This window comes from Thamnophis elegans, chromosome 9 (assembly GCF_009769535.1).
Source record: "Thamnophis elegans isolate rThaEle1 chromosome 9, rThaEle1.pri, whole genome shotgun sequence".
Lineage (NCBI taxonomy): Eukaryota > Metazoa > Chordata > Lepidosauria > Squamata > Colubridae > Thamnophis > Thamnophis elegans.
In genome coordinates, this window is record NC_045549.1 from 56447401 (window position 1) to 56473814 (window position 26414).

Sequence of the window (26414 nt, forward strand, 5' to 3'; positions counted from 1 at the left end):
TGTGGAAGAGATGCATGAAAGACTTTTGTAATCAACTGATACACTTTTGATAGCATGTAAAGAAGGATATTGTATTTATTTTAAATTAAATTTATTAAAAAAAAGAAATTGTTATGTGGAGAATATAAAGTAGAGGTATGTGATTTACTCTTATATGATAATTAAACTGAGTTGCTTATTGATTGAATATGATAATGGAAAGACAATTAAATATAGGTTAAAATATATGAAATATGGATGCATGTAAAATTCTTAAGAAGATGAACAAAGTGAGATGTGTATTGCTTATTATTTTACATAGCAGACTAATGGAATTGTAATGCGCATTGAACAGCAAGGATTATTATTTAAGGACAATTAAATGTAAGCTGTTAAGATATGGAAAAATGGAGTGGGAACACACTTATAATGGAAAATTATTTAGATTATAAAGACAGAACTAAAAATTTAGGCCGTGTAATGATGTATAACTATACAATATTATGATGAGAATAGCTGGGAATCGTAACCAGGTCGACCTTCCGGCCAAAAAGAAGGGGTTTTTTTGGAGGGGGGGTTGTTTAAAAATATAATTGTTATAGATGTATACTTTTTTCTTTCAAAAAAAGGAGGAGGATATATGTTAAAATTAAAGATGTTTATTGAAATGAAATTATAAATACCATCAACATAAAATGGAGTTTGCTCAGAGGCTGAAAGTGAATGAGATGAAGAATGTGGAAGAGAGGAGAGAGGTAAGGGAAGAAGAAAGGGTTAGGAGAGAGGGCGGGGGGAAGTGGAGGAAAAAGAAGGAGTGGAAAGGGGACAGAGGAAGTAGAAGTAGTGAAGAGAAGGATGACAGAGGAAAGAAAGGAGGTAGGGAGGAGGAGGAGAGAGGGAGAAGAAAGTGATGGATAAGGTACAAATATGGTGTATGGAGAGCAGAAGAATCAATAATTGTTCTTGGGGGTTGATGGTAAGATGAATTGATGTAAATGATGTAAATATAGAGCCGAGGTGGCGCAGTGGTTAGGGTGCAGTACTGCAGGCCACTTCAGCTGACTGTTATCTGCAGTTCAGCGGTTCAAATCTCACCGGCTCAAGGTTGACTCAGCCTTCCATCCTTCCGAGGTGGGTGTAATGAGGACCCAGACTGTGGGGGCGATATGCTGACTCTGTAAACCGCTTAGAGAGGGCTGAAAGCCCTATGAAGCGGTATATAAGTCTAACTAACTGCTATTGCTAATATTTAATAATATAAAATAATGTTGGTTATGTAATAGTATACATGTGGTTGTTTGTTATGAAAATGAAAAAATAAAAAACTTTTTATAAAAAACAATTACAATAGAACAGAGAAAAAAAAGGAAAGATCTCCCAAAAATAATTAAAGGATTCTGGATGGATATTCAAATGACACAGCAGGAGGAGCCAAGGGGTAAGGCAGAGAGAATATTCAAAATATTCAGTTTGTATAAAAATGTTAGAAAGAGATTTAAGATTCCAAGAGAGAAATATAAGAGTTACCAAAAAGTCAATAAATGATGAAATTACAAAAAGGACAAGAGATGATGGACAGAGATAAAATACCTTTCAATACAGTGACTGTATTAAAAATTAAAAGAAAAAAGTAGAAAGTACAAATTGAGAAAATAGTACTACACATATTGATATATAATAGAATTTATTATAATCATAAGCATATTAAGGTTAGAAGATGGAAGACTATGATTAGGTATACTTAATTGTCTTATTATTATTAACAGTGTAATATAAAAGTATATTGAAATTTATAGCTTTCAAGCACTGTAAATTTACGGGACCTGGAGATATAATCCCAGGACTGATTAATCCTTATTAATAATTAATAATTAATAATAATTAATAATTGAACTTATTGGTGTTTTCTAGATAATTGGGGTATTGGAATTATGGTGGAATATAAATATATATTTTTTATTTTTTATTAACAAACATGTAAAATACACACACACACAAAACTTAGACATACACCACATTTATACAATACAATACGAACAGGAACTTCCTGTTCTTTATAATAGCAATTATTAATCGATACCGCTCACCTTATATTATTTCCCCTTCTATTGTATTTCATTTGGATTTCACCATTCTTAACCCTCTTATTTTACTCATAACTATTATTTTTTGAGTTTTGTTACATTCCTTCATTGGTTTTTGTTTTTTTCCTCCATCCACCTATACCATTTATCCCATATCTGGTAGAATTCTGATTCTTCTTTTCCTGGATTTCTTTAGTTAGTTTGTCCATTTCAGCACAATCCATAACCTTTCTTATTGTTTTATCTTCGCTTGGAATTAATTTGTTTTTCCATTTCTGGGCAAAGGCAATACTTGTCGCAATAATTATATGTAGTATTAAATACTGGATTTCTTTTTTGTATTTCGCAGATATTATTCCTAATAAAAAAACTTCAGGTTTCCATTTTATTTTAACCCCCGTTATTGCCTCCAGCCAATTTTTAATCCTTTTCCAAAAACTTTTAGCCCCCTCACAGGTCCACCATAAATGGTAATATGTTCCATGTATTGATTCGCATTTCCAACATTTTGGGGAGGTATTTGTTAAAATTTTAGCTAACTTTGTTGGTGCCAGGTGCCATCTGTAAAACATTTTGTACTGGTTTTCCTTGTATGCAAGTGATAGTGTCATTTTTAAGTTTGTTCCCCAAAATTTTCCCCATTTGTTTAATTCAATATTATAGCCAAAGTTCAGCGCCCATTTTATCATTTGTTCTTTCACAATTTCCTCTTCCATTTTATACTTCAGGAGGAATTTCTATATTCTCCCTATCATCTTTCTTTCTGAGCTTTTAATAATTTTATCCAATTCGTGTGGTTCTGTTTCGATGTCATATAATTTAGTATCTTTATTGTATTTAGTTTTGATTTGGAGGTAAGTTAGCCAGTCAACTTTCATGTTCCGATCTACCAATTCTTCAATTGTTTTTAAATTTCCCTGTCTATCAATTAAGTCTCTGTATCTTAGCATTTTGTTCAAATCTATAAAATTTGGGTGAGTCGTCCTTTCTGTCAGTGATAGCCAATTCAGGATTTTCACATAGTGGATTTTTTTGATTTTGAGCCATTTTTGCAATAATGCTCTTCTGATTAAATGATTTTGAAAGTATTTTTATCATCCCATAGGAATGCATGCCAGCCTGCTTGCAAATCATGGCCTTCTAAGGTCAAAATTCTTTTATTCTTTAGCTCTATCCAATCCTTCACCAATGTTATTGTTACTGCTGATGCTTATCCAATTATACTCATCATAACACTACACATTGTATACATTAGTAACATTATCAGTTATTTATTTAAGCTATATCTATTGTCAATAAATTTCACTAAGTTTAACTAGTTTTAAATTATATTCTTCCATCTATCAACCTGTATCTTTCCAATAGCAAAACAGTCTCATATCTTCTGCCATTTCTGGTGCCAGTCCTCTAATCTTCTTGATCAGCTTTGCAGAGACTCCTCTTAGCAACTCCTTGCTTATAAGATCTCTCATATAATTTTGATGCCTTCTTTCTGTTTCCTTATTGAGCTTATCTTTGATTGTCAGCAGTATTATCAATGCTTTTGCTAATAAAATTTCTCTCTTTAAATCCATAGATTCTTTGGTTTTTTCTTCTTCTGTATCTTGCCCTCTGGAATAAATTTCCCCTCCATTTAATTCCTCTTTCAGTATTCCATTCTTTCCATTTTCAGAGACAAACCAATCATCTTGAATATCAGCAGGTTTAATCTCTTTATATTAATTTTCCACTTCGATTTTTTGAGTTTTAACCACCCCATTTTGCATTTGATAGACATCCTCAATTTCTTCATCATATTTTGTTGTTATATGCTCTACATCTTCCAGTTTTTTCTCTATCCTTTCATATGTATTTGATAATTTCTGTATTTCTGAAAGTATCTTTTGTAAACTTGCATTTCTGTTTTCTTTTGAAATTGTGCCATTCTAACAAACATAGCTGCTCTAGCTTGGAAGGTTAATAAAATTAAAACATAGATTCACAAAGAACGTTTGTTTACACTTTTCTCTGATTAAAAATATACTTCAAAGGGACATCTGTGTGCTTCCCTTCTTATCACTCTCTGTAACCAAGCAGTGAAATCTTGTAGTGCTAAGTCAAAACAATCAGTGGAGAAAAAAACAAAACAAACCCTCCCAGTCTCCGAGCAGCAGTAATACCATTGCAAATCTGAAAAAAGAATTGAATCTTTAAATGAGTTAGAAAAATACCCACAGCAATGAAAGAGGAAAACTTTAGTCCATAGGTTACAGACAACAATAAAAAAATAGAAGAAGAAAACTTAATCCATCCGTTTCAAAAGGCTTGCATAAATTCCATCCATGAAGATAGCATTTAAAAAGTAATATAACCACTGCCCAAAACCATTCCAAATTTAATTCCGCCACTTGATTCTTCTGTTCTCCAATTTTAATTAATTTTAAGTTTTTATAGGCAGTCTCTTTTTAAAACCGTAAAAGTTCCTCACCAGGTGGAAACACTTTCTCTTTTTGTATCCTTCCATTTTGGAGCCGCCCTGACTTCATCAGCCTTGGCTTGAGTTTTTGTTGCCGGCTTGAAGAACTTCTCTTGCTTCTTTCAGGGACTTTGCAATGTCTCTGAGGTCAGCAAGACATATTTTTCCTGTTCACCATCTCTTTGGGATGGTTTAGGTCCGATCGGAACATCGAGACTACACGTCCATATCGTTGCGACATTGGCTCCTCCTCCAGCAATCCCACATAACAATTTCTAAATATCTGATTTTTTCCTAGTAAGTCTTTTGTCCCAATTCTCCATTCCTGTCTCTTCCCTTTTCTTTGTTGGGACATATCCACACTTTTCAATTTTCCCCAAGCCACTGTCAAACCCAGTGAAATCTTTTGTCTGCTTTTTATTTCCCTTTGTTGGGACATATCCCCCCTTTTCAATTTTCCCTATACCTGTCAAACCCAGCGAAATATTTTGTCTGCTTTTTATTTTCCACCATTTTTACCATTTCATTACCCTCCCCCTCTTCTTCCCTCATTTCCTGCCTCTCCTCAGATTCTAACTTCAAAATTCTATTTAAACTTAATTTTAATGATTTATGCATATTTTTTATAATTTCATGTAATTCTTCAAATTCCCACCTTTCCATTATGTCCAGTTCCAAGATTACAGTTAGTTATACAGTTAATTATAATTTAAGTTCCACGTTTTCCAAGGTTCTTCTTATTTCTCAATTCTGATCCAATTTATATTCTCATTCAGCTAAAATGGAGAGGATCTGACCCAGCTTATGTTTTGCTTCAGCTAAAATGGAGAGGAAGAGAAGGGGAAGACATCTTGATCAACTCATTTTCTTTGTTCTTCCCAAATGGCTCTTTCAGCTCGATGGTTTCCACCAATACAGCTTGATATTTTTAAATCCAGTTTTATATCCAGACTAGTGCTTTTTCTTGATTTTCCCCCCTTGTTACATTCCAGCTCTCATTGATTAGAGTTGCTTAAGATATGTTAATTAGAACAAACTCAAACAAAGAAAATCTCCTTGGTATGCTTTTAACTTTTGTTTCTCCTCCCCTCCTTCTTCTATTCCTTTATAGAATTCCCAATTGTCAATTAATCTCTTTTAAAGACACAATCTTTTCAAATCCAAATTCAAAGTTTGTGTTTCAATGGGTTAATCAATTCTCTGTTTTTTCCTTTCTGTCTCCAAGTTGTTTAAAACAAGTAGTTCTTTTGGGGCTTAATGATTTAAACCACTATTTCCCCCCCTTCTTCCTTTTCTTTCTGCCAAAATCCCAATCTATCCATCAATATAATTTATATTCACAAGGTTCTTTGCCTTTTCCAAATTCTGATTTATGTCAGTTGGTTAATTAAGTCTTCTTACCAGGTTTCACATTCCATTCATACACCGCTCCGATGCTTTGGCCAGAGGCCCACAACTTGATAGCAGCCATGTTGCCATGTTGCCATGCTCCCCCGACACTGATTCAGAGAGCTAATCTCCAACCTACAAAGAACCTATTACATCCCTCTGGGTCTAATGAGATGCAGCTCCTTCTTCACTCCCCCCCCCACAAAAAGTTCTGATCCAAAAGGATCTCGGCATTGGTTTGTCAGACAGAATTTATGTGAGGCTCTTCAGAGCTCACATTTTTTTCCGTCTGTCTCGCTGAGGTACTTCTGATTATTTCTATTGTAAGCTCTTAAAGGATCAATGTGATGTCAGGGTTCCAAAAAACACTCCCAGCGAAATAAAACCATGAGGCTTGTGTTTCCTCAAAGTTCTACTTTATTAGAGATATCATGTTGGCACATCTGGGAAAACCTGAATCTGAAAGCTCCTAGGTTTTCCCACTCAGTTGAAAGTTCAAGATCCTGCCCCAACACCCACAAGTTCATCACATGGTCCAATCTTCCATTGCCACAAAGACAGATTCCTCCCATCCACATCTGGCCAGGTGCAGAGACAAAAACGACCTTGACTTTCTAAAATGAATGTTATTATGGCTGTGCATCACCGAACTCCGTATATTTCCCCCTCCCATTTTCCCACAGTAGAAAATGTGGCGGGCTTGAAACTGCCCCGTTCGTGCTTGGATGGAAAGTTGAATTGAGTCCCTGCATGGATCAAATGGACCTCAGGAACTCCCTCCAGAACTTGGCAGTGAACTTGACTCCTTCTCTGGCAGGAATGTATATTTTGGATCCTTTCCAGGCTAGTCCATCTCTCATCATTAAGACATCTTTGTTGTCAATGAGCCAGGGGTCAGTTGTCAGTGCTGCTTTCAGTGCAGCAGTCAGTTTGTCCTGTCTGGGATTGGTCGGCCATCTGGTCTAGCCTCTGGTGGTGACTTGTGCTGCTGTTTGTTTTGGAGGAATTATGGCATCATCCTCCTCCCTCTGACTGTCAAACTACAGCTTTCTTGACAAGGCATCTGCTACCAAGTTTTTCTCTGCAGGTATGTACTTCAGTTCGAATTTAAATGTCCTGAAGTACTGCGCCCAGCGCACCTGTTTTGAAAACAGTTTCTGGGGGGGTCTTCAGGGCTTTGAGGTTTCTATAGTCAGTCCAAATCTTGAATGGCACTTTGTCACCCCTCTAGGAAGTGTCTCCATGAGAGTAGGACCCAGCAAACTGCATAGGCTTTTTGGTCTACCGTTTTTCAGTGTCGGTGAGTTTTCTGGAGACATAAGCACAAGGCGAGAGTTGTCCTTTTGGGTTTCTTTGCAACAGCACTGCTACTACACTGGTGTCTACCTGTATTATAAATTGCTGCTCTGGATCTGGGTGCTGCAAAATGGGCTCCTAGGTAAAGAGCCATTTCAACTTCTCAAAGGCTTTTTGACAGTGCATTGTCCACACAATTGGTTGGTTTGGCTTTTGCTTTGTCGGCGATGATCCTGTTTTTAACAGTTCAGTCAGGGGCAGGGCGACTCCCACACAAACACCGGGAGAAACTACCAGTAAAAGTTAGCCAACCCCAGGAAACTTTGGAGCTGCTTGCGGCAGGGATGGGTTTCAACTGGTTCGCGGTGGTCCCTGCGAACCGGTTGGTCGGCGAACCCGGAAGTAAGTAACTTCCGGGAACGGCGAAGGGCTCACCCGCCCGCCTGCGCTCCTTACCTGGTTTTGACGAGTTCTGCGCTTCCACGCATGCGCAGGACGCATACAGCGCCTGCGCGATCCTCCAGGAGCAGCTGGAGCATCGCACAGATGCTAGTACGCATGCGTGCGCTGCGCGCGTGCACGAGGATGCCGCCGGCCCCATTCCAACCGAACTGGTTGAAACGGGGCGAGAAACCCACCCCTGGCTTGCGGGTACGTGGGGGTTGCCAGTTGAGCACAGCTTTCACTTTCCCTGGATCCATCTCTATCCCCTCATTGGAGATCCGATATCCAAAGTAATCCAGGGAGGTTTTGTGGAATTAACACTTTGATAGCCTCGCGTAGAGTTTGGCAGCAAGAAGTTTTTTTCAGAACTTACTGCACCAGTTTTACATGTTCTTCTTGGGCCTCCGTAAGGCGTGTGGCATCCAGGGGGTGCCGGAACGCATCCAAAATTGGTACAACTACAGCAGTCATCCTTAAACTAAAAACTAAAAAGCCATCTAAAAACTCCCAAAAAGCCAGTTATTAATAAGATTTAGTCAGTCCCAAAATTATACTGCCAAGTCCCCTACATTTATGGTCCTTAAAAGCTATAAATTGATATTTTATATTTTTTATAATTTTCCAGTTTGCACCTTCTCAATTGTGCAAGTTTTAAAGTCTTATTTAGCTTTTCTTCTTTTCTTTTTTCTTCTTTCACCTTCACCTTGTAGGATATTCTGTCAAGTAGCATTAGTAACCCAAATCCAAATCGGCCCACCAAATTTCATCAAATCTTTCAAATCCACCATCCAGGGAACAGTTTCAAGAGAGTTTTAGTTATTTGCAATCCTGTTTGTCTTAAAGAACTTACTGAAGTGAGATCTTTATCTCCTGAAATGGAATCAAGGTCAAGTGGCCTTCCAGGTGTTATTTACTTTCCATCCTTTCCTCTGTTTATATTTAATAATTCCCATTAATTTCCCATGCTGCAGTGATATTCTCCCTCCAGTAGATGGCTACCCTGCTCCAAATTCCAACATTAAATAACGTGCAAACATCGAACAGCTGACTGTCAACAGATCAAGGGGGATTAAAAGTAAAAATAGGAAAAGCAGTTTCTCTCAATAATCACTTTTCAAGTTGTTATTCTCTTCTCCAGGTGTTCTATATTTTAAAGCTTCTATTAGACATTTCTTTCGCTTTTGATCTTTCTCCATGTATCCAATCGCTGCTTTCTTAACATTTGGAGATTATTTTTTGTAATTCTTTTATTTGGGTTAAATCTCTAAAATAAAAATTGGAAGTTATCTCACCCAGTTTCAATGCTCTGTCCATGAACTGCTCCTGCACATAATCTTATTGTCCCAGTTGTCACAGCTTGTCAAACTTGCCAAAATGGCCATCGAGTTTTCTTTGGATCTAATGAGGAAATTAAGGTTTCCTCGTGATCAATGAAGCACCTCTCCTTTTTTCACCACACCTCCCGGGTGGCTTTGACCCTGCAGGGTCTCTCGGCAAGCAGATACCAGCTGGTTTTCATGGAGCTCAACGAAGCTCCGCTATTTACAGACTGTTCCAACTGCGACACTAACTGATCTCTCAAGGGTTCTGCTTTTTTGAGGGGATAGGAGAGGCAAATCCTTACAGCGTCCTCCCTGTGTAACAAATATGTACACGTGTAACATATTAGCTGATCTCAGAAAGTAGATCAAGCATACCTAGGCAACCAGGAATGCTCAAAACTCTAGTTTAAACTGAGAAGTTGGAAAAAAGATGCTGGTGAAAGGAATCTACTTTTGTCCTGTTACCAAGAGAAACAACATGGATATGTCTAGATAGTTACTTGTAATCAAGTTCATCTTGAAGAAACTTTATCTCCTCCCCCCACTTCATAGATAGTGATTTCACAAAACTGCAGTCCAAGATTGCATGTATGAAAGGGTTATTTATTGCTCTGAAGCTAAGGGACTTCAAGAAAGACAGCCTGAGTCAAAATATTTTAAACCGCAGGATGGTGAAGATCGTGGAGTTAATTCAATCCAAAGAAAATTATTCTTGGTAAATTTGTTTTCATTAGAATGAAATAGATAAAAATAATAGAAACAGGAGGATTAAAGGAATTGCTTAATCATAGAAACAGGGTTGGAGAAAAAGAAGAGGGAAAAAAAATACAAGAAAGCAAATTGGACGTGATAGAGATGAAACACAATCGGATAGGATTTATTTTGGGAAACCTGAATTTCTATATGATGATAAGCTTAACTTTTCATATTAAGCTTCAAGTTAAAAGCTTAACTTGTTGCATGTGTTGTGAAAAAAAATTATCTGTCAATCTTGATCTCCTAAATCGGTGATGGCAAATCTTTTTGGCACCAAGTGCCCAAACCGGAATGCACATGTGCGTATGTGCACATGTGGGTGTGTGCATACCTGAGCCCCAGAAACTCAAAGACCAGCTAGCTGGCATGCACATGTGGTCTTCTGGTTTCCAGCATGCACATGCGCACTGGCCAGCAAGTGGTTGGATTTCCAGCACTCCAGCATATGTGAAGATCAGCTGGCCAGCATGCATGTGCATGCTAGAAACCATGAGTAGCAGGTGATGGCGCACGTGCCCACAGAGGGCTCTGCATGCCACTCTGGAATGCGTGCCATAGGTTCACCGCAGTGGTGGGTTTCAAAAATTGTTGGAACCTACTCTGTGGGTGTTGCCTCCTTTGTGGGAGTGGCTTGCCACCCATGTGACCTAATGGGAGTGGCTTGTCGCCCATTTGACCGGATATGAAATTATGAATTAGTACTTAGGGTCGGTCCAAGTAGCTATTCAGAAACTCTGGCATTGAAGCATGCAAGTCTTAAAGCTGTCAAGTTACAAGATCCTTGCCAGTGGTGGGTTTCAAAAAAATTTGGAACCTCTTCCGTAGGTGTGGCCTGCTTTCCAGGTCCACTGGTGGAACCTTTTCTAACCGGTTCGGTAGATTTGATGAACCGGTTCTACCGAATAGGTCTGAACTGGTAGGAACCCACCTCTGGTTCACCTTCAAGGTCCTTAATCCTTTCCATCTCAGGGTTTCATTCATTTCATTTGCATTTTCTATCCATATTAATCGAAATAAAGTTTCCATAGGAGAGCAAACTGCGATGTACACAACCTGTGCTTAAATTACTCTAGGTTTAATTCTCTTCTCTTCTCCCAATTCTTGACCCATCTCAGAAAGTAAGCCAGACTTACTCAACAAAAAGAGACAGTTGTGCCAGGAAAAAAGCTGTAGTAAAAGAAGAAGGTATCTGTACATCCAGCATCCAGGGCCCTCTGACTCCCCCAGCATTTTCCTGGGTAATGGCCCATGCAGATTGGTGCTAAAGCAGAGGAAGTCTCTCTTTCTTGTTGCTTGGTCTTGCTGCTGGCAAGGCCCAGTCCTGTGGGTACGAATAGAGGCAAGAAAAGGGGGAAACTCCCCCAAGAAATTTGGGGGGCTAAATACTTTTCTTCCTGGATGATCTCAATGACTGGACCAATTTGTTGCTGATTGACTTGCATAGCAAGGAAACCTTTTTTAGGAGGCAACTGGACTTTGTTTTTTCTTTTGAAGACATTTTGCTTCCCATCCAAGAAGCTTCTCCAGCTCTGACAGGATAGTGGGAAACGGAAGGATTTATATTCATTGCAGACAGTTGGTAATTTGCATCCTTTTAGAGGGTCGTTGAAGCACTTGGAGGTTTATCTGTGTCCTCAGGATTACCTGAGTAGTGCTCCTGGTTCCTGTGGTCGGCAATGTTTCCTCTGGAAATCCATTGCTACTCCCACACTATTAAAAGGGTGTTTATCCCAAATTGTATAGCTAAACGTCTGTAGAGATTCTCAATCATGTTTGTCCTAAAGGTGCTTTTTCAAGTGGCACTTCTTTTGAAGACGTTTTACTTCTTATCTAAGAAGCTTCTTCAGCTCTGACAGAAGCACTTCTCAGGTAACCCTAAGGACACAGATAAACCTCCAAATGCTTCAATGACTCTCTAAAAGGATGCAAATTACCATGCCAGACATTGTCCATTCTCTTCTTAAAAACCTCCAGCATTGGATTCCTCACTCCTGGAGGCAAGTCATTCCACTGATTAATTGTTCTCACTGACAGGCAATTTCTCTTTAGTTCTAGATTGATTCTCTCCTTGATTAGTTTTCATCTTCTTGCCCTGCCCTTAGATGCTTTGGAGAATACCATATTTTTCAGACTATAAGACGCACCAAAGTATAAGACGCACCAAGATTTTGAAGAGGTAAATTTAAAAAATGTTTTTGCCCTCCACAGCTGCCAGGAGCACTCTGCAGGTCTCCCAAACCCTCTGCACACCCTGTTTTTTGTGAAAAAGGAGCATGCAGAGAGTTTGAGAGGCCTGCAATGTGCTCCTGGGGGGACAGGGAGGGCAAAAACGTAACGCATGGGAGGTTTGGGAGGCAAAAAATTGGCCTCTTTTGTGCAAAAATGGGCCAATTTTTCACAAAAACAGGGCATGCAGAGATTTTGGGAGGGCTGCAGAATGCTCCTGGGGCTTGGGAGGGCAAAAATAGCCCCATTTTTGTGAAAAACCAGCCCATTTTCACTCATTTTTGCCCTCCCCAGACCCAAGGAGTACTTTATACACCTCCCATTCCCTCTGCACGACTCATTTTTGCAAAAAACAGGCCCATTTTCATGAAAAACGGACCCCATTTTTCGCTTGTTTTTGCCCTCGCCAGCCCACAGGAGCATTTTGCAGGCCTCCCAAACCTTTTGTGAAAAACAGGATGCGCGGGGCAGTGTTTCAGGTGGCCAAAAATGCTGTATTCAGTGTATAAGATTCACCCAAATTTTCTCCCTCATTTTTGAGGGGGGAAAAGGTGCATCTTGTACTCCACAAAAATATGGTAGATTGTTATCCTCTTCTCTGTAATAGCCCATTAGAAAACCATATCACTCCTTCTTGGGGAAGCCCCTGAATATCTTGGGGACACTTTGTGTTCTCACAATTAAAATCTGGGTACTCTGGTACTTTGTAATTCTTTCCTTGGAACTTTAAAGTAATTGGAGATAGCGCTGTCAGATATTCCAGTAGAGGCTCCTGATGACTGTTGTATCCGACCAACGCCTTTTTCTCCTCCTCCTTCCTTCCCCTTCCCCTCTTCCCAGAGAAACTGCTGTGGCTGCCCAGTCCTCAAGCTTCTAGGGTACCAGGACCCTGCAGCCCAGCCCACTCCCAGCCCCCTTCCCCTCCGGGCTCATGGGTTTCCCAGGCTGGAGGAGAGCAAATGGATGGCGGGGCTTCTGCTGGACAGGGCTGCTGTTGCCAGTGTTGCCACTGCAGTGAGGCAACGCAGGTGGCAGGGCAAGAGGTGGCCTGGCTACAGGGCCCCGAAGTGCACAAATGCAGTGCAGGTGGGGCTGAGCACAGCTTATTGGACACCCTGGGCTGACACCCAGCTGGCTGTTATTAGCGGCCAAAGCGCCAATGAGCTGCAACTCTGCAAGACTCTGTGTGCTCGCCTCCTGTGCACTGGGTTAACTGCGGTGGGGAGGATGGGGGCAATGAAAGAAGGGAACATTTGGTTAGTTGGGAAACAGTAATAGTGAAGGCAACCATACATTGGAGAGAGCCTTTGTAAACCTGCCCCTGGCAGTAGAAGTGGGAATTTTCTGATCTGATTAAAATCCAAACAACAAAAAAGTTACACTGCTCACTTCATATTTATTTGCAACAAAATAATGAACCTGCAATCCATCTTTGAAACCCTAAAACTGGAAAACTTCCTATTAATCACTATTTATGTTCATAATTCTCTTCTTAGCAGGAAAATAAGAAGTTGGAGAGCAACGAAAGAAATGGTTGAATCTTAAAATGTCCAGAAATGTTTTTTTTCTGTTCCTTCTTTGCAGTTGTGTGTTATATTGGAGCCAATGCAAGAACTAATGTCAAGACATAAAACATATAATTTAAGTCCTCGGGACTGCTTGAAAACATGTTTGTTTCAAAAATGGCAGAGGATGGTGGCACCTCCAGGTAGGAATTCTCTCTGGTCTCTGATTCTAAGTGGGTAAGAATTTAAGAACATGGAATACCATTGAAAGTCTTGTGACTATTTTGCAGATATTCTCTCTAAATCATTGTTTCAATAGAATTATTGGATTGCTAGATGTGAGCATTTCTATGAGAGGGGTATGGAGAAAGAGAGTACATGACCTCACACACATGATGATCGTCATTGTACAAATGGTATGCATTATATACTGTAATAATGACAAAGAATATGTTCTGCCTAGCATATGGAACTACTCATCTTCTTAGTTGCATGCAGATCTTCTGGATCATGTACAGATGTAATCCCACACCCTTAAAAAGAGGTATGGAAACCCAACTGCTCTTGAAATTAGCATGCCAGCCATTGTAGAGGTTGCCCAAAATGCACAATTCCTAAAGTGTGCAGGTGACATTCCCAAGATGTTTTGCAGTATGCAGAGTCAAGAACATCTGGGATAAAAATGGTTGAGGCTGACACTTTTAGATTGTGCCTGAAGTCAAACTTAGGCAATACTAGTCTTGTCATGAGAAGAAGGGTGAGAAAGGGTCCAGGTGGGCCTTTTAACCTTTCATTTACTGTGTGGCACCATTCCTTGATCTTTATATTGCCCACCCATCCACCCAGAAGAGAATAAATTCCTTCTCAGCCCAGCAGCTGTCGCCTGATGTTTGGCATGTCCAGAACAGAGGAGGAGATAGAAAGGCAACTGTTTTGTGCTCTGCTCCTGCAAGCAGATCCCTCTTTCATGACGTTTCTGAGGTTGTCCTGGTTTCAGAAGGGTGCCATGACTTTCTTTAAATATGCACATATTTCCATGTTTACATACAAATGTTTTTAAGTGTCTTGTTCTTTGATGCCCTTCATCGAAATGATGAAAGCAATTTCCCTCCCTCCTTATAGATTGACATGCTCCTTTATGAATGGTCCAGCACGATTTAGTAACAAATGACTAAATGTAGCTGCAGCAGCATTAAAGATTTGTCAAAGCCTGATGAATAATCCATTATAACCATTTTATACAATTAACACTCCAAATGTTGGGAGTGTACTCCTAGTGTTGGGTAGGGAATATATATCTATATACAACAACAAATGGTTGTTGTAGCTTTAAATAAGTGGATGTACTTAACAACTGTAATTAACTTTACAATAAGAAGGAGTCAGGAGAGCTCACTCTCTCTCTCTGCTTGTCCTATGCTTGATGACTTGATGACTGGAATGTGAACTGCTACTGTAAGCTATTGTTTGTTCTTTGAATTGTGTTTGGACTAATGTCTACTATCTACTATCACTGCTTATGAAGCAATTATCAGTAGTAAAGCTACTTGTTTTTACTAGCAGTGTCTGAAACTCTATTTGTGTGTTTCTACTAGCAACATTCTTTCTCTCTAGCTGTACATTCCGCTGCACTACTTTCCCAATGGAGATACCCTTAACACATATTATCACCTTGTTGTATTTTAGTACCTAATAACTATAGGGCTTCACAATTTCAGGAATGTGGTTACATAGCTCAGGCCATGCTCTTGTTTATATACAACAATAGATAAGCTGTCAAATTATGATTTCAACAGAGATTTTATTTACTATTATTCCATTCTAGAACTTTTACCAGATACTCTTTTGAGCATTTTTAATTGTACTGGTCTTTGACTGTAATAAATTTCATCTATGTAGCCATAGAGGAAAATAAAACAGGGTGGGGAACAGAAAGAGAAGGGGGGAAATGAAATGGCACAGATAGGGATATGAATATGAAAGATTGTCTAGAGCTAAAAAAGCATGACCTAAAGCATATCTCCTAAAATTATCATTGGTTATTTTGCCTAGCAGAATCTAGGAAATGTTTCCAGCTGTGTAGGTGCTCCATTGCTGGCAGTTTTCAAGAAAAGATTGGACAACCATTTGTCCAAGATGGTAGGACTTCTGCCTTGGGTAAGGGGTTGGGCTGGAAGACTTCCAAGATGCTTTCCAACCCTATGATTCTATGTACACTGAATATGAAGTCTTTCTGGTAGAAAATATTTTTGATTCAGTGTACTTTTCTGACCCTCCCACTCAGGATTTGTCCAGAAGAGAAGAGATCTTTGCATAAATAGACGTCTAATTGCACCCCACGCAAGATAATGCTTCTATTGTCTTTTAGAGGGCAAAGTGAATGGATGTAAATCTTAGGTTTTTATTCTGACTCTAAGCCAAGATAATCTAGTTTCTTGATAATGCCCAAGCAATTTGTCTCCACTTTTTGCTCAGCTGAGTGTGGCAAGCAACTTTGTGCAAAGACTATAAAACACTATTACTACGATACAGTATTTTTCAACCTTGGCAAGGTTATGTGGATTTCAACTCCAAGAATTCCCAGTCAGCATGGTTGACTAGGGAATTCTGGGTTGAAATCCACATATCTTAAAGTTGCTAAAGTTGGGAAACACTATTATAATACAACACAATCTATACAGAAGTACAGAATAGCATATAGCAGAGCATTTTTTTTGTATCATGGATGCCAAACTATAAACAACTTTTCCTTCTTTTTCCTACTTCTTAATTTATCTATGCTTTTTGACAGGTTAACTTTCCCAAGAGTTAGCCCTATTTTCAACGTTGTGCCTGCCCCATTTAATGAATTTGAGAGGGCACAGACTCATGCATGGTAGCCAGGTTCCTTCGACTCTCTGCATATGCCTTTGTGCTGCATCTCAGCCTTTTCTCTCCCACAGTAGAGCCTGCAAGACAGCCAACCACCAAAAGGAGAAAAAGAAAAAATTCCACCGGTAGCACCTCCAATAGCAGTGCCGGGAATAACATCAACAGCACCAATAGCAAGAAGAAAGCTGCAGCAGTGAACCTGAGCCTTGCCAGTCAGGTACCTGTAAGTCCCCTTTTCCTTTTAAGCCTCACCTAAGACCACCTGTAGGCCTGGATCCCTAAAAGAGCAAAAACTGCTACAAATCATTAAGCAACTCCTTCCCATATTGGATCCCCAAGCGACTGCTGGCAATTTATTCAAGCACCAAGCAGGGTTTCAGAAGTTACCTTCTTAGCATTGGCCAGTGGGGAAGGGCTGGGTTCAAGGGGCACTTTTACCTGCCCTCCATAGAGCTCAGCAATGCTCCCATGCCTTGCTGCACACCTTTAGAAATTGAATCCAATTCGTAAAAAACAATGGGCAGGGCAGGCAAGCACTCTTGACTAGCAGTGCAGTCATAAACATCGGTACCATGCATGACACGACTTCTATGGGCTAATGATGTGACTGAGGCCATTTGCATGCTGCGATTGTGCTGCACATGAGGTCACTTGCCGTCTCATAAATGCCCATGACCTTTATGGCTATTGCATTTAAGAGGTTTCCGCATAATTAGCCATGAGGTCAAGAAAGATTGCTATCCTTTTATACTTCTTGCTGGCTTAGGATGAGTCACGAAGCACCAACAAGCAATTGTGCTTGGAGTTTTAGTTATTTAGCATAGTGGAAAAAATATTTAAAAGCACATCACAATTACATTGTCAAAGAGTAAATATGAAACTAGTTATTTACAAATTCAGAGATAGATTATATACTCAATAGAGAGTTGCATACTAAAGGTTTTTGGGGTTCCTGTGATATGTACTCAGAGGGCACTGTTCCAGAATATGTCCCACTGTCTGCTTTGGAGCACCACAGCTACATTCCAAAGAGGAGAGCTTTCACAATTTATGGAGGGATTAGTACATTTGCCATGTTGAGTCCTATGAAGAAATCCTACACTCAAGAGTCCCCCAGGCAACAATACAAATTCAGAGAATTCTTCCACAAAAACAGCCAGACAATCCTTGTGATCTCCTGGCTTAGAACACCTTACTATAATAAGACCTCAGGAAAAGGGTCTTTTAAGGACTTAGCATCTTGGACCAACCATCCAAATAAAGCAAAGAATAAGAACGTGAAATCCTGAATTCATTCTTTTTCCCCCCACCGCTGTGCATTAAAGGCAGCTTTTTAAAGGGTTGTAGCAAAGAAGGGAGAAATAAGTTAGGATGTAAAGATGTCAGGCGGGGTTATATGGGGAGGATGGTCAGAAAAGTCAAGATGAGCCTATGAACAAGTCTTCAGTCATGTAGTCACAGCCAGCACCTTGACTTTTTTTGACCACCCCTGATTTAATCAGGAGAAAAGCTTCCAAGCATCTTGTTAGAACAGATTTCACTAGATTCTGTCTTTGAGATTACTAAAATTATTCCTGTGGTGATACTACTTGCTTTTGCTACCTGAAAACCCCCAAAATACGAATGCAAATTGTTAATAATGTGTTGATTCTATACAGTGTTGTGTTACCTTTTTACAACTGTTTCAACCCTTTCAGTCAACAGTTTGGGATTTTTGAAAATTAGATTCCAAGTTAGCATATACAAACAGAATGCCAACAGGTTTGATATACTCCTTTGAGGTCTAGCAATGATAATATGGGGAAATGTTTAGAAGGATTCTGGATAATCCTCTCATAGGAATTGAGATACTTTATTTAGCTTGCTCCACTTTATAACAGCTAACAAATCATGGATCCCTTTCCAGGATGTGATGGTCGTTGGGGAACCCACTCTGATGGGCGGAGAATTTGGTGATGAAGATGAGCGGTTGATCACTAGACTGGAAAACACGCAATATGATGCAGCCAATGGCCTGGATGATGATGAAGACTTCAACAATTCCCCTGCCCTAGGAAATAACAGTCCTTGGAACAGTAAAATGTCTACCAACCAGGAGACCAAGTCTGAGAACCCCACACCCCAGGCTTCCCAGTAGAACTCCATACTTACCCCCTGCTCGACTGGTATCAGCAACTAACCCCCATCTCACAGCATTCCATAGGTAAGCAGAACAAAAACCTCTAGATTTTCAACAGATGTGGAAACTATTTCTAAATGTACAGCTTTTGTGAACTAGAAAAACAATTTATAAGCACCCAGGAGATGATCTCAGAAATGCTTGTACTTGCAAGAGTTTGGCACTGACCTCAGTGAAACTAAATATGTAAGTAGCACCTCATGACGATTTTTAGATTTTGATGGAGGATTTTTCCCCAGGATAATCTCCTTTTATTCTATAAAGGCCATATCTTCTGTCAGTGCTCAGGATCGAATGACTTTTTTTTTTAACCATGAAAGAGGATATCCTGGCTTTTCTTGTTCTGCAATATAAATGGAAAGAGCAGAATTTGGAAACAGCCCTTATTTTCTTTCTGTGCCATTGATTTTTATGGCTATCCATTTGAGAAGGCGAGAGGCAGGAGAGAATTTTTTTTTAATCAGGCTCCAAAAACAGCTTATTGTTATTATTTAAAAAAAAAACCAGTAGCAAAGCTTTAGCATTTAGTCTACATAGTCTGCAACTGAATCAGCAACTGAGGACCAGAAGATCTGATGCCACATGATGGAGAATGCTACTGTAATGTTTGAAGTTAAAATATTTTCTCAAAGAAGGAAACCAAGCTTTCCAGGACACCAATGATTCAGCCATGATAATGTGGACTTTATTAAAGATCCAATCATTCTAATGTTACTGGTTACAAAATTCAGCCTTGAGATTTCAAATGATAAGATTCTAAGCAATTGCAATAAAATCATAACAATACCCCAATATCTTTTTTGTGGCTCTGATCCATAGCAGAGCCGAAATGTTACTTGAAAACTCCAGTTCCAAAGATTGGAAAAACTTCTTGGAAGGGGTGTGACCATTCATATCTAGCTATGTGTCTGGCTAGGAATAATTGTCAGATCAAAGTTACATATGTTTCATTCTACTGAAGTTGGGATTTGTCAAAAGCCCTCTTTCTCAACATCTTCATAATTTTCTCTTTCCTGACACAAGTTGACCTTTTGCCGTCTTTCCTTCTCTCCCTTTTCTATTCTTCATTGCTTTCAGGCAAATAATGTAACAGATTCTAAATCCAAAATTTTTCGTCCCCTTGTGAAAAGCACTGAAACAATTATAAATGCCATTTTGTTTCATCAAACACATGACAAATATTTTTATGTGGGAGGGTAGCTGTACCCTATGAAAGTTTATGCTTTGTAAAATTGCTGTTGATCTGAATTTTGAAAGCCATGTAATCCATAAATTTTGTGAACAATTTGAACAAAAACCAATTTGGGTTTTATTGCATATTGTTTATTTGATTCTCTTCATGCATTATTTCTTGTATAATACGTTTTGTAAAGCCCTTCAAAGTAATTAATTTTTGATCAAATATATTTATGTGAAACTTTATAAAAAAGTATTTTTTTCATTTACATAATATTTTTAATTCATCATGTAAAAATACAGTGAGTTGATGTGATACCATTGTATTTTATGTATGCTTTGCCAATACGTGTGCCAATAAACTGTGTTAACAAATGTGTTGTTTATATATTTCCTTTCTAACAGAATAAACAGCAGCGACATGCAGTCAGGGGAGGCAGGGGAGGCAGAGCCTCACTACTGTCATCATGAAAAGAAAAAAATGTAAAAGGAGAAGGCTGAGGTAGCTGCTGCCAGAGTGACAGTGGATGACTCTGCTTAGTGCTTAACTGTTTAAAAAAGCCTCTAAAAAAGTGCCCTCTACAAGAGGAGGCGGGAGAACCACGTGCCTCATTTAGTCTGACTTTATGATCACTCGAGCAGAGTTAAGCAAGGGTTAAAAGCCAAAAAATTCCTTATGTAGATGAGGCACATGGTTCTCTTGCCTCCTCCTGTAGAGGGCCTTTTTTTAAGAGGCTTTTTTAAACAGTTAAGCAGAGTCATCCATTGGGGACTCTGGCAGCAGCTAACCCAGCCTGACCTCAGCAGCTCTTACCTTTTTCCTTTTATATTTTTACATTTTCATGATGGCAGGCAAGAACAGAGTTGAAATCCTCTATGATTGTGAAACAGCTGGAAAAGGTATGTGGGTCGGAGGGAAGGGAGGGTATTCAAAATTAATGTAATTTGTAAATAATTGTAAATAATTTGTGCGTGTGTGGGTGTGTGTGGGTGTGTGTCTCAGGTACTGCTCCATCATGGCATTCACACATCCTGCAGGCTCCGTTAGTGCTTGGATGGAAAGATGGAACTAAGCCCCTGGGTTGATCCGATGAACTTCACGAACTCCCTCCAGAACTTATCAGTGAACTGAACTCCTCTGTCATGCGGGGCACTCTGTGTAGCTGGTATATTTGCTTTAAAACATCCTGGCCAATTTCCTGGCAGAGGGGAATCCTGAGCAGGCAGTGAAGCGGGCTTGCTTTGAGAATAGGTCAATCACAGCCAAATGACTGTGTTTCCTCCACTTTCTCAGAGTTTGACTGTAAAGTCCATGGCAATTTCCTCCCAGGGACAGCAGGGGTCAGTTTCCTAGCAGCCCCTCATGTTTTCAGCAGTTCTGTCAGGGGTAGACCTACTTCAGCAAAGCTGGAATGAACTGTGTGTAAGTTTGCAAATCCCAGGAAGCTTTGGAGTTGCTTCCAGTTGCGTGGAGTTTGCCAATCAAGTACTTCTTCTTTTCCTGGGTCCATCTCAACTCCGTCATTTGACACTCGATAGCCCAGGTAGTCTAGGGAAATCTTATGAAACTTGCATTTGGACAGCTTTGCATAGAGCTTCGTGGCTAGTTTTTTCAGAACCTGCCACACTAGTTTAATGTGTTCTTTGAGTGTCTCGCTGAATATGAGAATGTCATCCAGCTAAACTAGGACACCTTTGTACAGGTGCTCATGCATCACTTATTGATTAGCTGCATGAGTACGACAGGGGCTCCCTGAAGCCCAAACGGCATGACTTACACTGGAAACTACCTAATAAAGGCGGTCTTCCATTCACGTCCCTCCTTAATCCACACCTGGTAATAAGCTTCCCATAAGTCTAGCTTGAATACTTTTGTCTTTTGCTGGGTGATTTAGCTTGTCTTTCATGGGGTGGGGGGGAGAGTGTAGGTGTTCTCCACCGACATAGTGTTAATTCCACGGAAGTCCATACAGAGCCTCACACCCCCATCCTTCTTTTCTTTGAACAGCATTTTTGATTTGGCAGGTTGGATGAAGCTCCTCATCAAATTGGTGTTGATGTACTTTCTTAATTCGCTCATCTCTTTTAGGGGTCATGGAATACATTTTGGGTTTTGGCAGCTTAGCTCCTGGCACAAATTCTATTGCACAAGTGGTGAGGTGGTGGAGGGAGAGGAAGTTACATTTATGTTTGCTGAATGTGTCTGCCAGGTCCCTGTATTATTTGGGCAGCTGGGGGATGCCAGGCAGGCTATCTGCAGCAGCTGTGGCCCCCTCCCCCTGACCAAGGTTGCTTGGGGACTGAAGTGGTTGAGCTTCAGCCTAAGTGGGTGGAGGCAGTGGGGTGATGCCAATTTTTAGTCTTCAGTAGCAATCTTCCCATATGATGACTGGACCCTATTTGTCCAGCCAAGCGAGGTCTAGGATCAGTGACTCTGTCATCTTCTGAGCTTCCACAAAGCATGTAAGTTCCCAGTGGTGTCCCAATTTCCAGTTTCATGAGCTCAGTGACTAAAGTGCCAGGGCTCCACCTATTACTGTCCCATTGACTTGCTTGAAGTGCATGGGATGCCGTAGGTATTTTGTGTTCAGCCTTAGTTTCTGGATGGTAGGGAGGCTAATCAGGCACCTGGTACAGCCAGTGTCTATGATGGCTTCTATGTCCCCTTGAGACACTGTTGTGGGTACCACGATTTTGTGGCAGCCCTGAAGACTCCAATTAAAGATGGCTCCAGGGCTGACACCATGAGGTGACCATGGCGAATGTAGCAGGTCAGTGTCTCGGGGTGGAGAGCAGGTCATGCATCTCCCCAAGCGACCGAGACATGCCAAGTTGCACCAACAAAGGCCGGAAGTAGTCGCTTGCCATTTCCTGCTTCAAAAATCTTTTAAAAAACCACTGACTGTCAGGCAGTGAGACCCAGCAAGAGATGAGGTGCCGGAAAATCAGACCCGTCCGCTTCTCTCATGCAGTGACGGACGCAGCTTGCAGTTCTGAGCCCGAAGCAATGGGAGTTAAGTGCTGCTTGAGCACAAATGTACTGTGGTGAAGGCAAATGCTGTTGCTGTGCAATGGGGCGCTTCGCTCCTGCACGAAGGCTCCAGCCATCGCCACCACCGCTTTGGCCTGCCTGCACCGCCCAATCTTGCCATGAGTGAGCTGGCCATGCCCACTCAGTCACATGACCCCCCCCAGCCACGCCTACTCAGCCAGTCATTAGGGAGAACCAGTTGTTAAATTACTTGAATCGCATCACTGATCCAAGCCCTTTCTCCCCATGGCAACATTAAAACCTTCCAAATACAGGGGCTAACCTATTTTCCACTTTCTCCAGCCCGCCAGTAATTTTATTTTATTTTTTTAATTTTATTTAGTTTGTCAAACATGTACAAGATAATAGGTATAAGTATAAACATGGACATTAATAAGAGAAATGAGTACAGATAAATGGGGACAGTAGGACAGGGACGGAATGATCTTGGAAGACGGGGAAGGGCCATAGGCAGGGCAATAATTCATTAAGCTGCAGCTGAGCCTGCAGAAAGAATGGGGATATGGCAAACATCTCAGAAGGCACCATCCTTAATTTCTTGGGCTGGAGAGCTGACAAGGAGGGGGAGGACATTCTGTCACAATTAATAAAGCAGAATAAAATAGATAGTGCTTCTTGTCTAGACTATCTTTCAGGAACCAGTAGTAAAAATATTTGAATCCCATCACTGAGTGTGAAGAGTATTTTCCTCCTTGGTGGTTCAAGTCAAAAATGATTCTAATCGAAGGACGTTCAAAAACATAAAGGCAGGGAGCGCACATTCACCATCACTGAAAATGTTGAATAATGAACCATCTGCAAGCAAACTACCAAATTCAGGGAGTCAACTCCAAAGTTTAGCCCTGAGCCACATATTGAACCCAGGGATGGTCTGTCTTCAAAAGACAGCCAATCCATGGATTTGTACAAGGGTATCTCAATGAGGGCCATTTTATTTTCCCAGCTCCGTCCTGCCGTTTCAATTTCTAGATGCCAAAGTGTTTTGTGCCTGCCCAATTCTGTAGGCTACAATAAAGACACACCTCTTAAAGTGCCTGTGGATTTAGGCATTGAAACTGCATTCCAGACTTCAGAATGCAATATAGGAATAAAAGATTTTAACTGGGGGACAAAACTCAGCAGCACTTTTTCATCTGACTGTTGACAAAAATAGGACTGCCAACATGATCGCCAACATCCGATGACGGATATGGCACAAGAACAGTGGAGGGTTTCCAATTTTTTTTTATTACCAGTTCGCTCGCGCTGAGACGTGACGCCTGCACAGAAGCGTCCAGGCGGGTGGGCGAAACCTCCCGCTGCCACTACTACCTCTGCACGAGAAGAAGTGTAGGCACATCCTGAGGGGCCGTGGAACAACTGGGCAAAGGCGCTGGAGCCGTTTCATTACACAACTGCTGGATAAAACCCAAAGGACTGGGTTAATGCAGCGTTTCTTAGTATCATCAAATTTAAGACGACTAGATTTCAACTTCCAAGATTTCCCTGTCAGGTTGCAGGAAAATTCTGGGAGTTGCGATCCACTGGTTTTAAGGTTGCCGAGGCTGAAAACCCCCGAGCAGAACCCCGCTCCTCAAACCCTCCTCTTCTTTCCTGCGTCCAGGGAACGCTGCCTAGGACTTCTGGCCCCACCTCCCGAGTGGCGGGCCGTCACCAGGGCAACAGTCGGCTGGCCAACACAGCCAAGATGGCGGCGCAGGGAGTTCGTTGCTCACGCGCGCGGGAGAAATGGACCCGGCTGGTGCGCTCTGTGTCGCGCGGAGATGACGTCCTCTGGGGTGGCGGCTGCTTCCCTCCACTGCCGGGGGCCGCCGCCGTCGCGCGCGCGAAGATGGCGGGGCTGGCCGAGGCGGCTCCGGGTGGCGGGAATGGCGGTGGCGGGGCCGGACCCCACCGGGGCTCCCCGCCGGAACCCTTGCCACTACTGCTGCCAGAGGAAGACGGGCAGACGCGACAGAGCAGTTTCGCCAGCGGCGGCGATGGGCAATCTCCACCCCATACTGAAACGCTGGGCTTCTACGAGAGCGACCGATACCGCAAGCAACAGCAGCGCCGCGCGCCCTCGGGTGAGATTCCGTCGCGGACCCCTAGACATGTGCAGAGTGCCTCTTTGGAATTTCATTCCTGTGAAAAGCTTGGGAGGGGAGTGCAGAAAATGAGGAGAAAACCCTTAATGTGTGCAGAGCGCTTCTTGGGTTCTTCCCCGTGGGAAACGGGGTGGGGGGTATGCAGAAAAATTGGGGAGAAGAAAGAGCGGAGAAAGCCCCATTTGCACCCCAACCTCTGTTCTGTTGGGTCGCAACATTCCATAAAGGGCTTTCTTCCTCCACCCGCATCTTCCAAAAGTGGTTTCGTTTTAGCAAGCTATGGTCCTTAAGTTTTACACCGAGGTAGGGTGGATTAGGAATGCCAAGACCGACAAAGATACCTCTTTCCCCTTGATGTCCAAAAGAGGATTTCTGACCTGTATGCTTTCTCCATAACGAGTATGCTGGAGTCTCAGGGTGCCTGAATTTGGCCCTCACCATGTTCACATTGCCTCTCTCTGGCTCATGAAAGACCTCACCAAGTTATTTTGGGGAATCTATTTTAGGCATCCAAGTTTGAAAAAGGAGGCTCAGATCTCGGTCTTAATCTGTTTTCCGGGATAGGTTTCTGCTTTATATGTGAAACTTGGATAAGGGCATATCAATATAAAATTAGCTTTACTTTTGCCCAGGAACAAGTGGTAAAGAATCATCTAATGCTATGAAATATATTCTTGGCATTGGACTTGAGTGCGCAAGACTGCTTTCTTGCTAGGGGATAGCTTAAGTATTTTATGTCTAGCCACTTAATTGGATGTGCATTTGAAATGTTATCGTAAGTAATCTTTGCTACTAAAGTACAGCCTAGTAGATGTTGGATCCACTATTTTTGTCTTTTGGAGAGTGTAGGAGAGCTATGTTAATTTACTGTGGCAAAAAACAAAACAGGAGTGTAAGGGATACGTTGGAGAAAGGTGCCCTTTTGTGGTTAAGGTCTTTTTCCCTTGCTTTTTTCTTTGGCAGGGAGGGCCCTTATTATCCAGCTGCAATATTAGCTTGATGTTTTCAGGGTCTTCTGAGGCCAGGTAAAATGTAAAGATTCTGAAAAGAGAATTGACTCATCAATAGTGGGGGCAAAATGATGTGGACTCATAATGTTTATCTGACTTGTCCTCCTTCCTGCCAAATTTCATAGTTGAGAAAGGTAGACAAAGGCTGTTCCCAACAGCCTCATTTCACCTACAGTGTTAAAAAGAAGATTGAATGCTGTGGGATTTTCTGGAACAGGTTTTTCCTCTGAGTGGTCAACCCGTAAATGCTGTTTTTGTAGATAGAAAATCTAGTGTGGTGTCCTTCCAAGCAATCAACTCCCAAATGTCTTACTTTTTTGTTTGTGTGAAAATGTCAGCCAGGACTTCCTTGTTGGAACTTTTGCTCTACATTCATTGCTGAAGAATAATTTTAATTTATGTTAATGATTATCGTCTGATTGCACATACGTCTATCATTATGAAATGTTTTGAAAGGCTGATTGACTTTAAAGTATCCAGCCTCCCTCCAGTGTTTGACTCAATTCAGTTTGCTTACCATCCAAATCATTCCACAAAGGATGTTATTTCCTCTATTCTCCATCTGAGCGTGGCACACTTAGAG

At 41.1% G+C, this 26414-nt stretch overlaps 2 protein-coding genes across 3 annotated transcripts in view; both read left to right on the forward strand.

Annotated features, from left to right (window-relative positions):
• LDB2 (LIM domain binding 2) overlaps nt 1-19876 on the forward strand; it is a 124374-nt gene extending 104498 nt beyond the window's left edge. The window contains exons 6-8 of the mRNA XM_032223545.1: nt 13536-13659; nt 16399-16550; nt 18234-19876. Coding sequence (XP_032079436.1) covers nt 13536-13659; nt 16399-16550; nt 18234-18464 — 507 coding nt within the window. The 3' untranslated portion in view covers nt 18465-19876. The remainder of the gene's footprint in view (nt 1-13535; nt 13660-16398; nt 16551-18233) is intronic.
• Nucleotides 19877-24406: 4530 nt separating this feature from the next.
• Nucleotides 24407-26414, forward strand: part of TAPT1 (transmembrane anterior posterior transformation 1) — an 81813-nt gene continuing 79805 nt past the window's right edge. Inside the window, exon 1 of one of the 2 annotated variants that reach the window (XM_032224456.1) lies at nt 24407-24800. In XM_032224456.1, coding sequence (XP_032080347.1) covers nt 24422-24800 — 379 coding nt within the window. In that variant the 5' untranslated portion in view covers nt 24407-24421. The remainder of the gene's footprint in view (nt 24801-26414) is intronic. The other variant, XM_032224455.1, reaches the window with a different exon arrangement.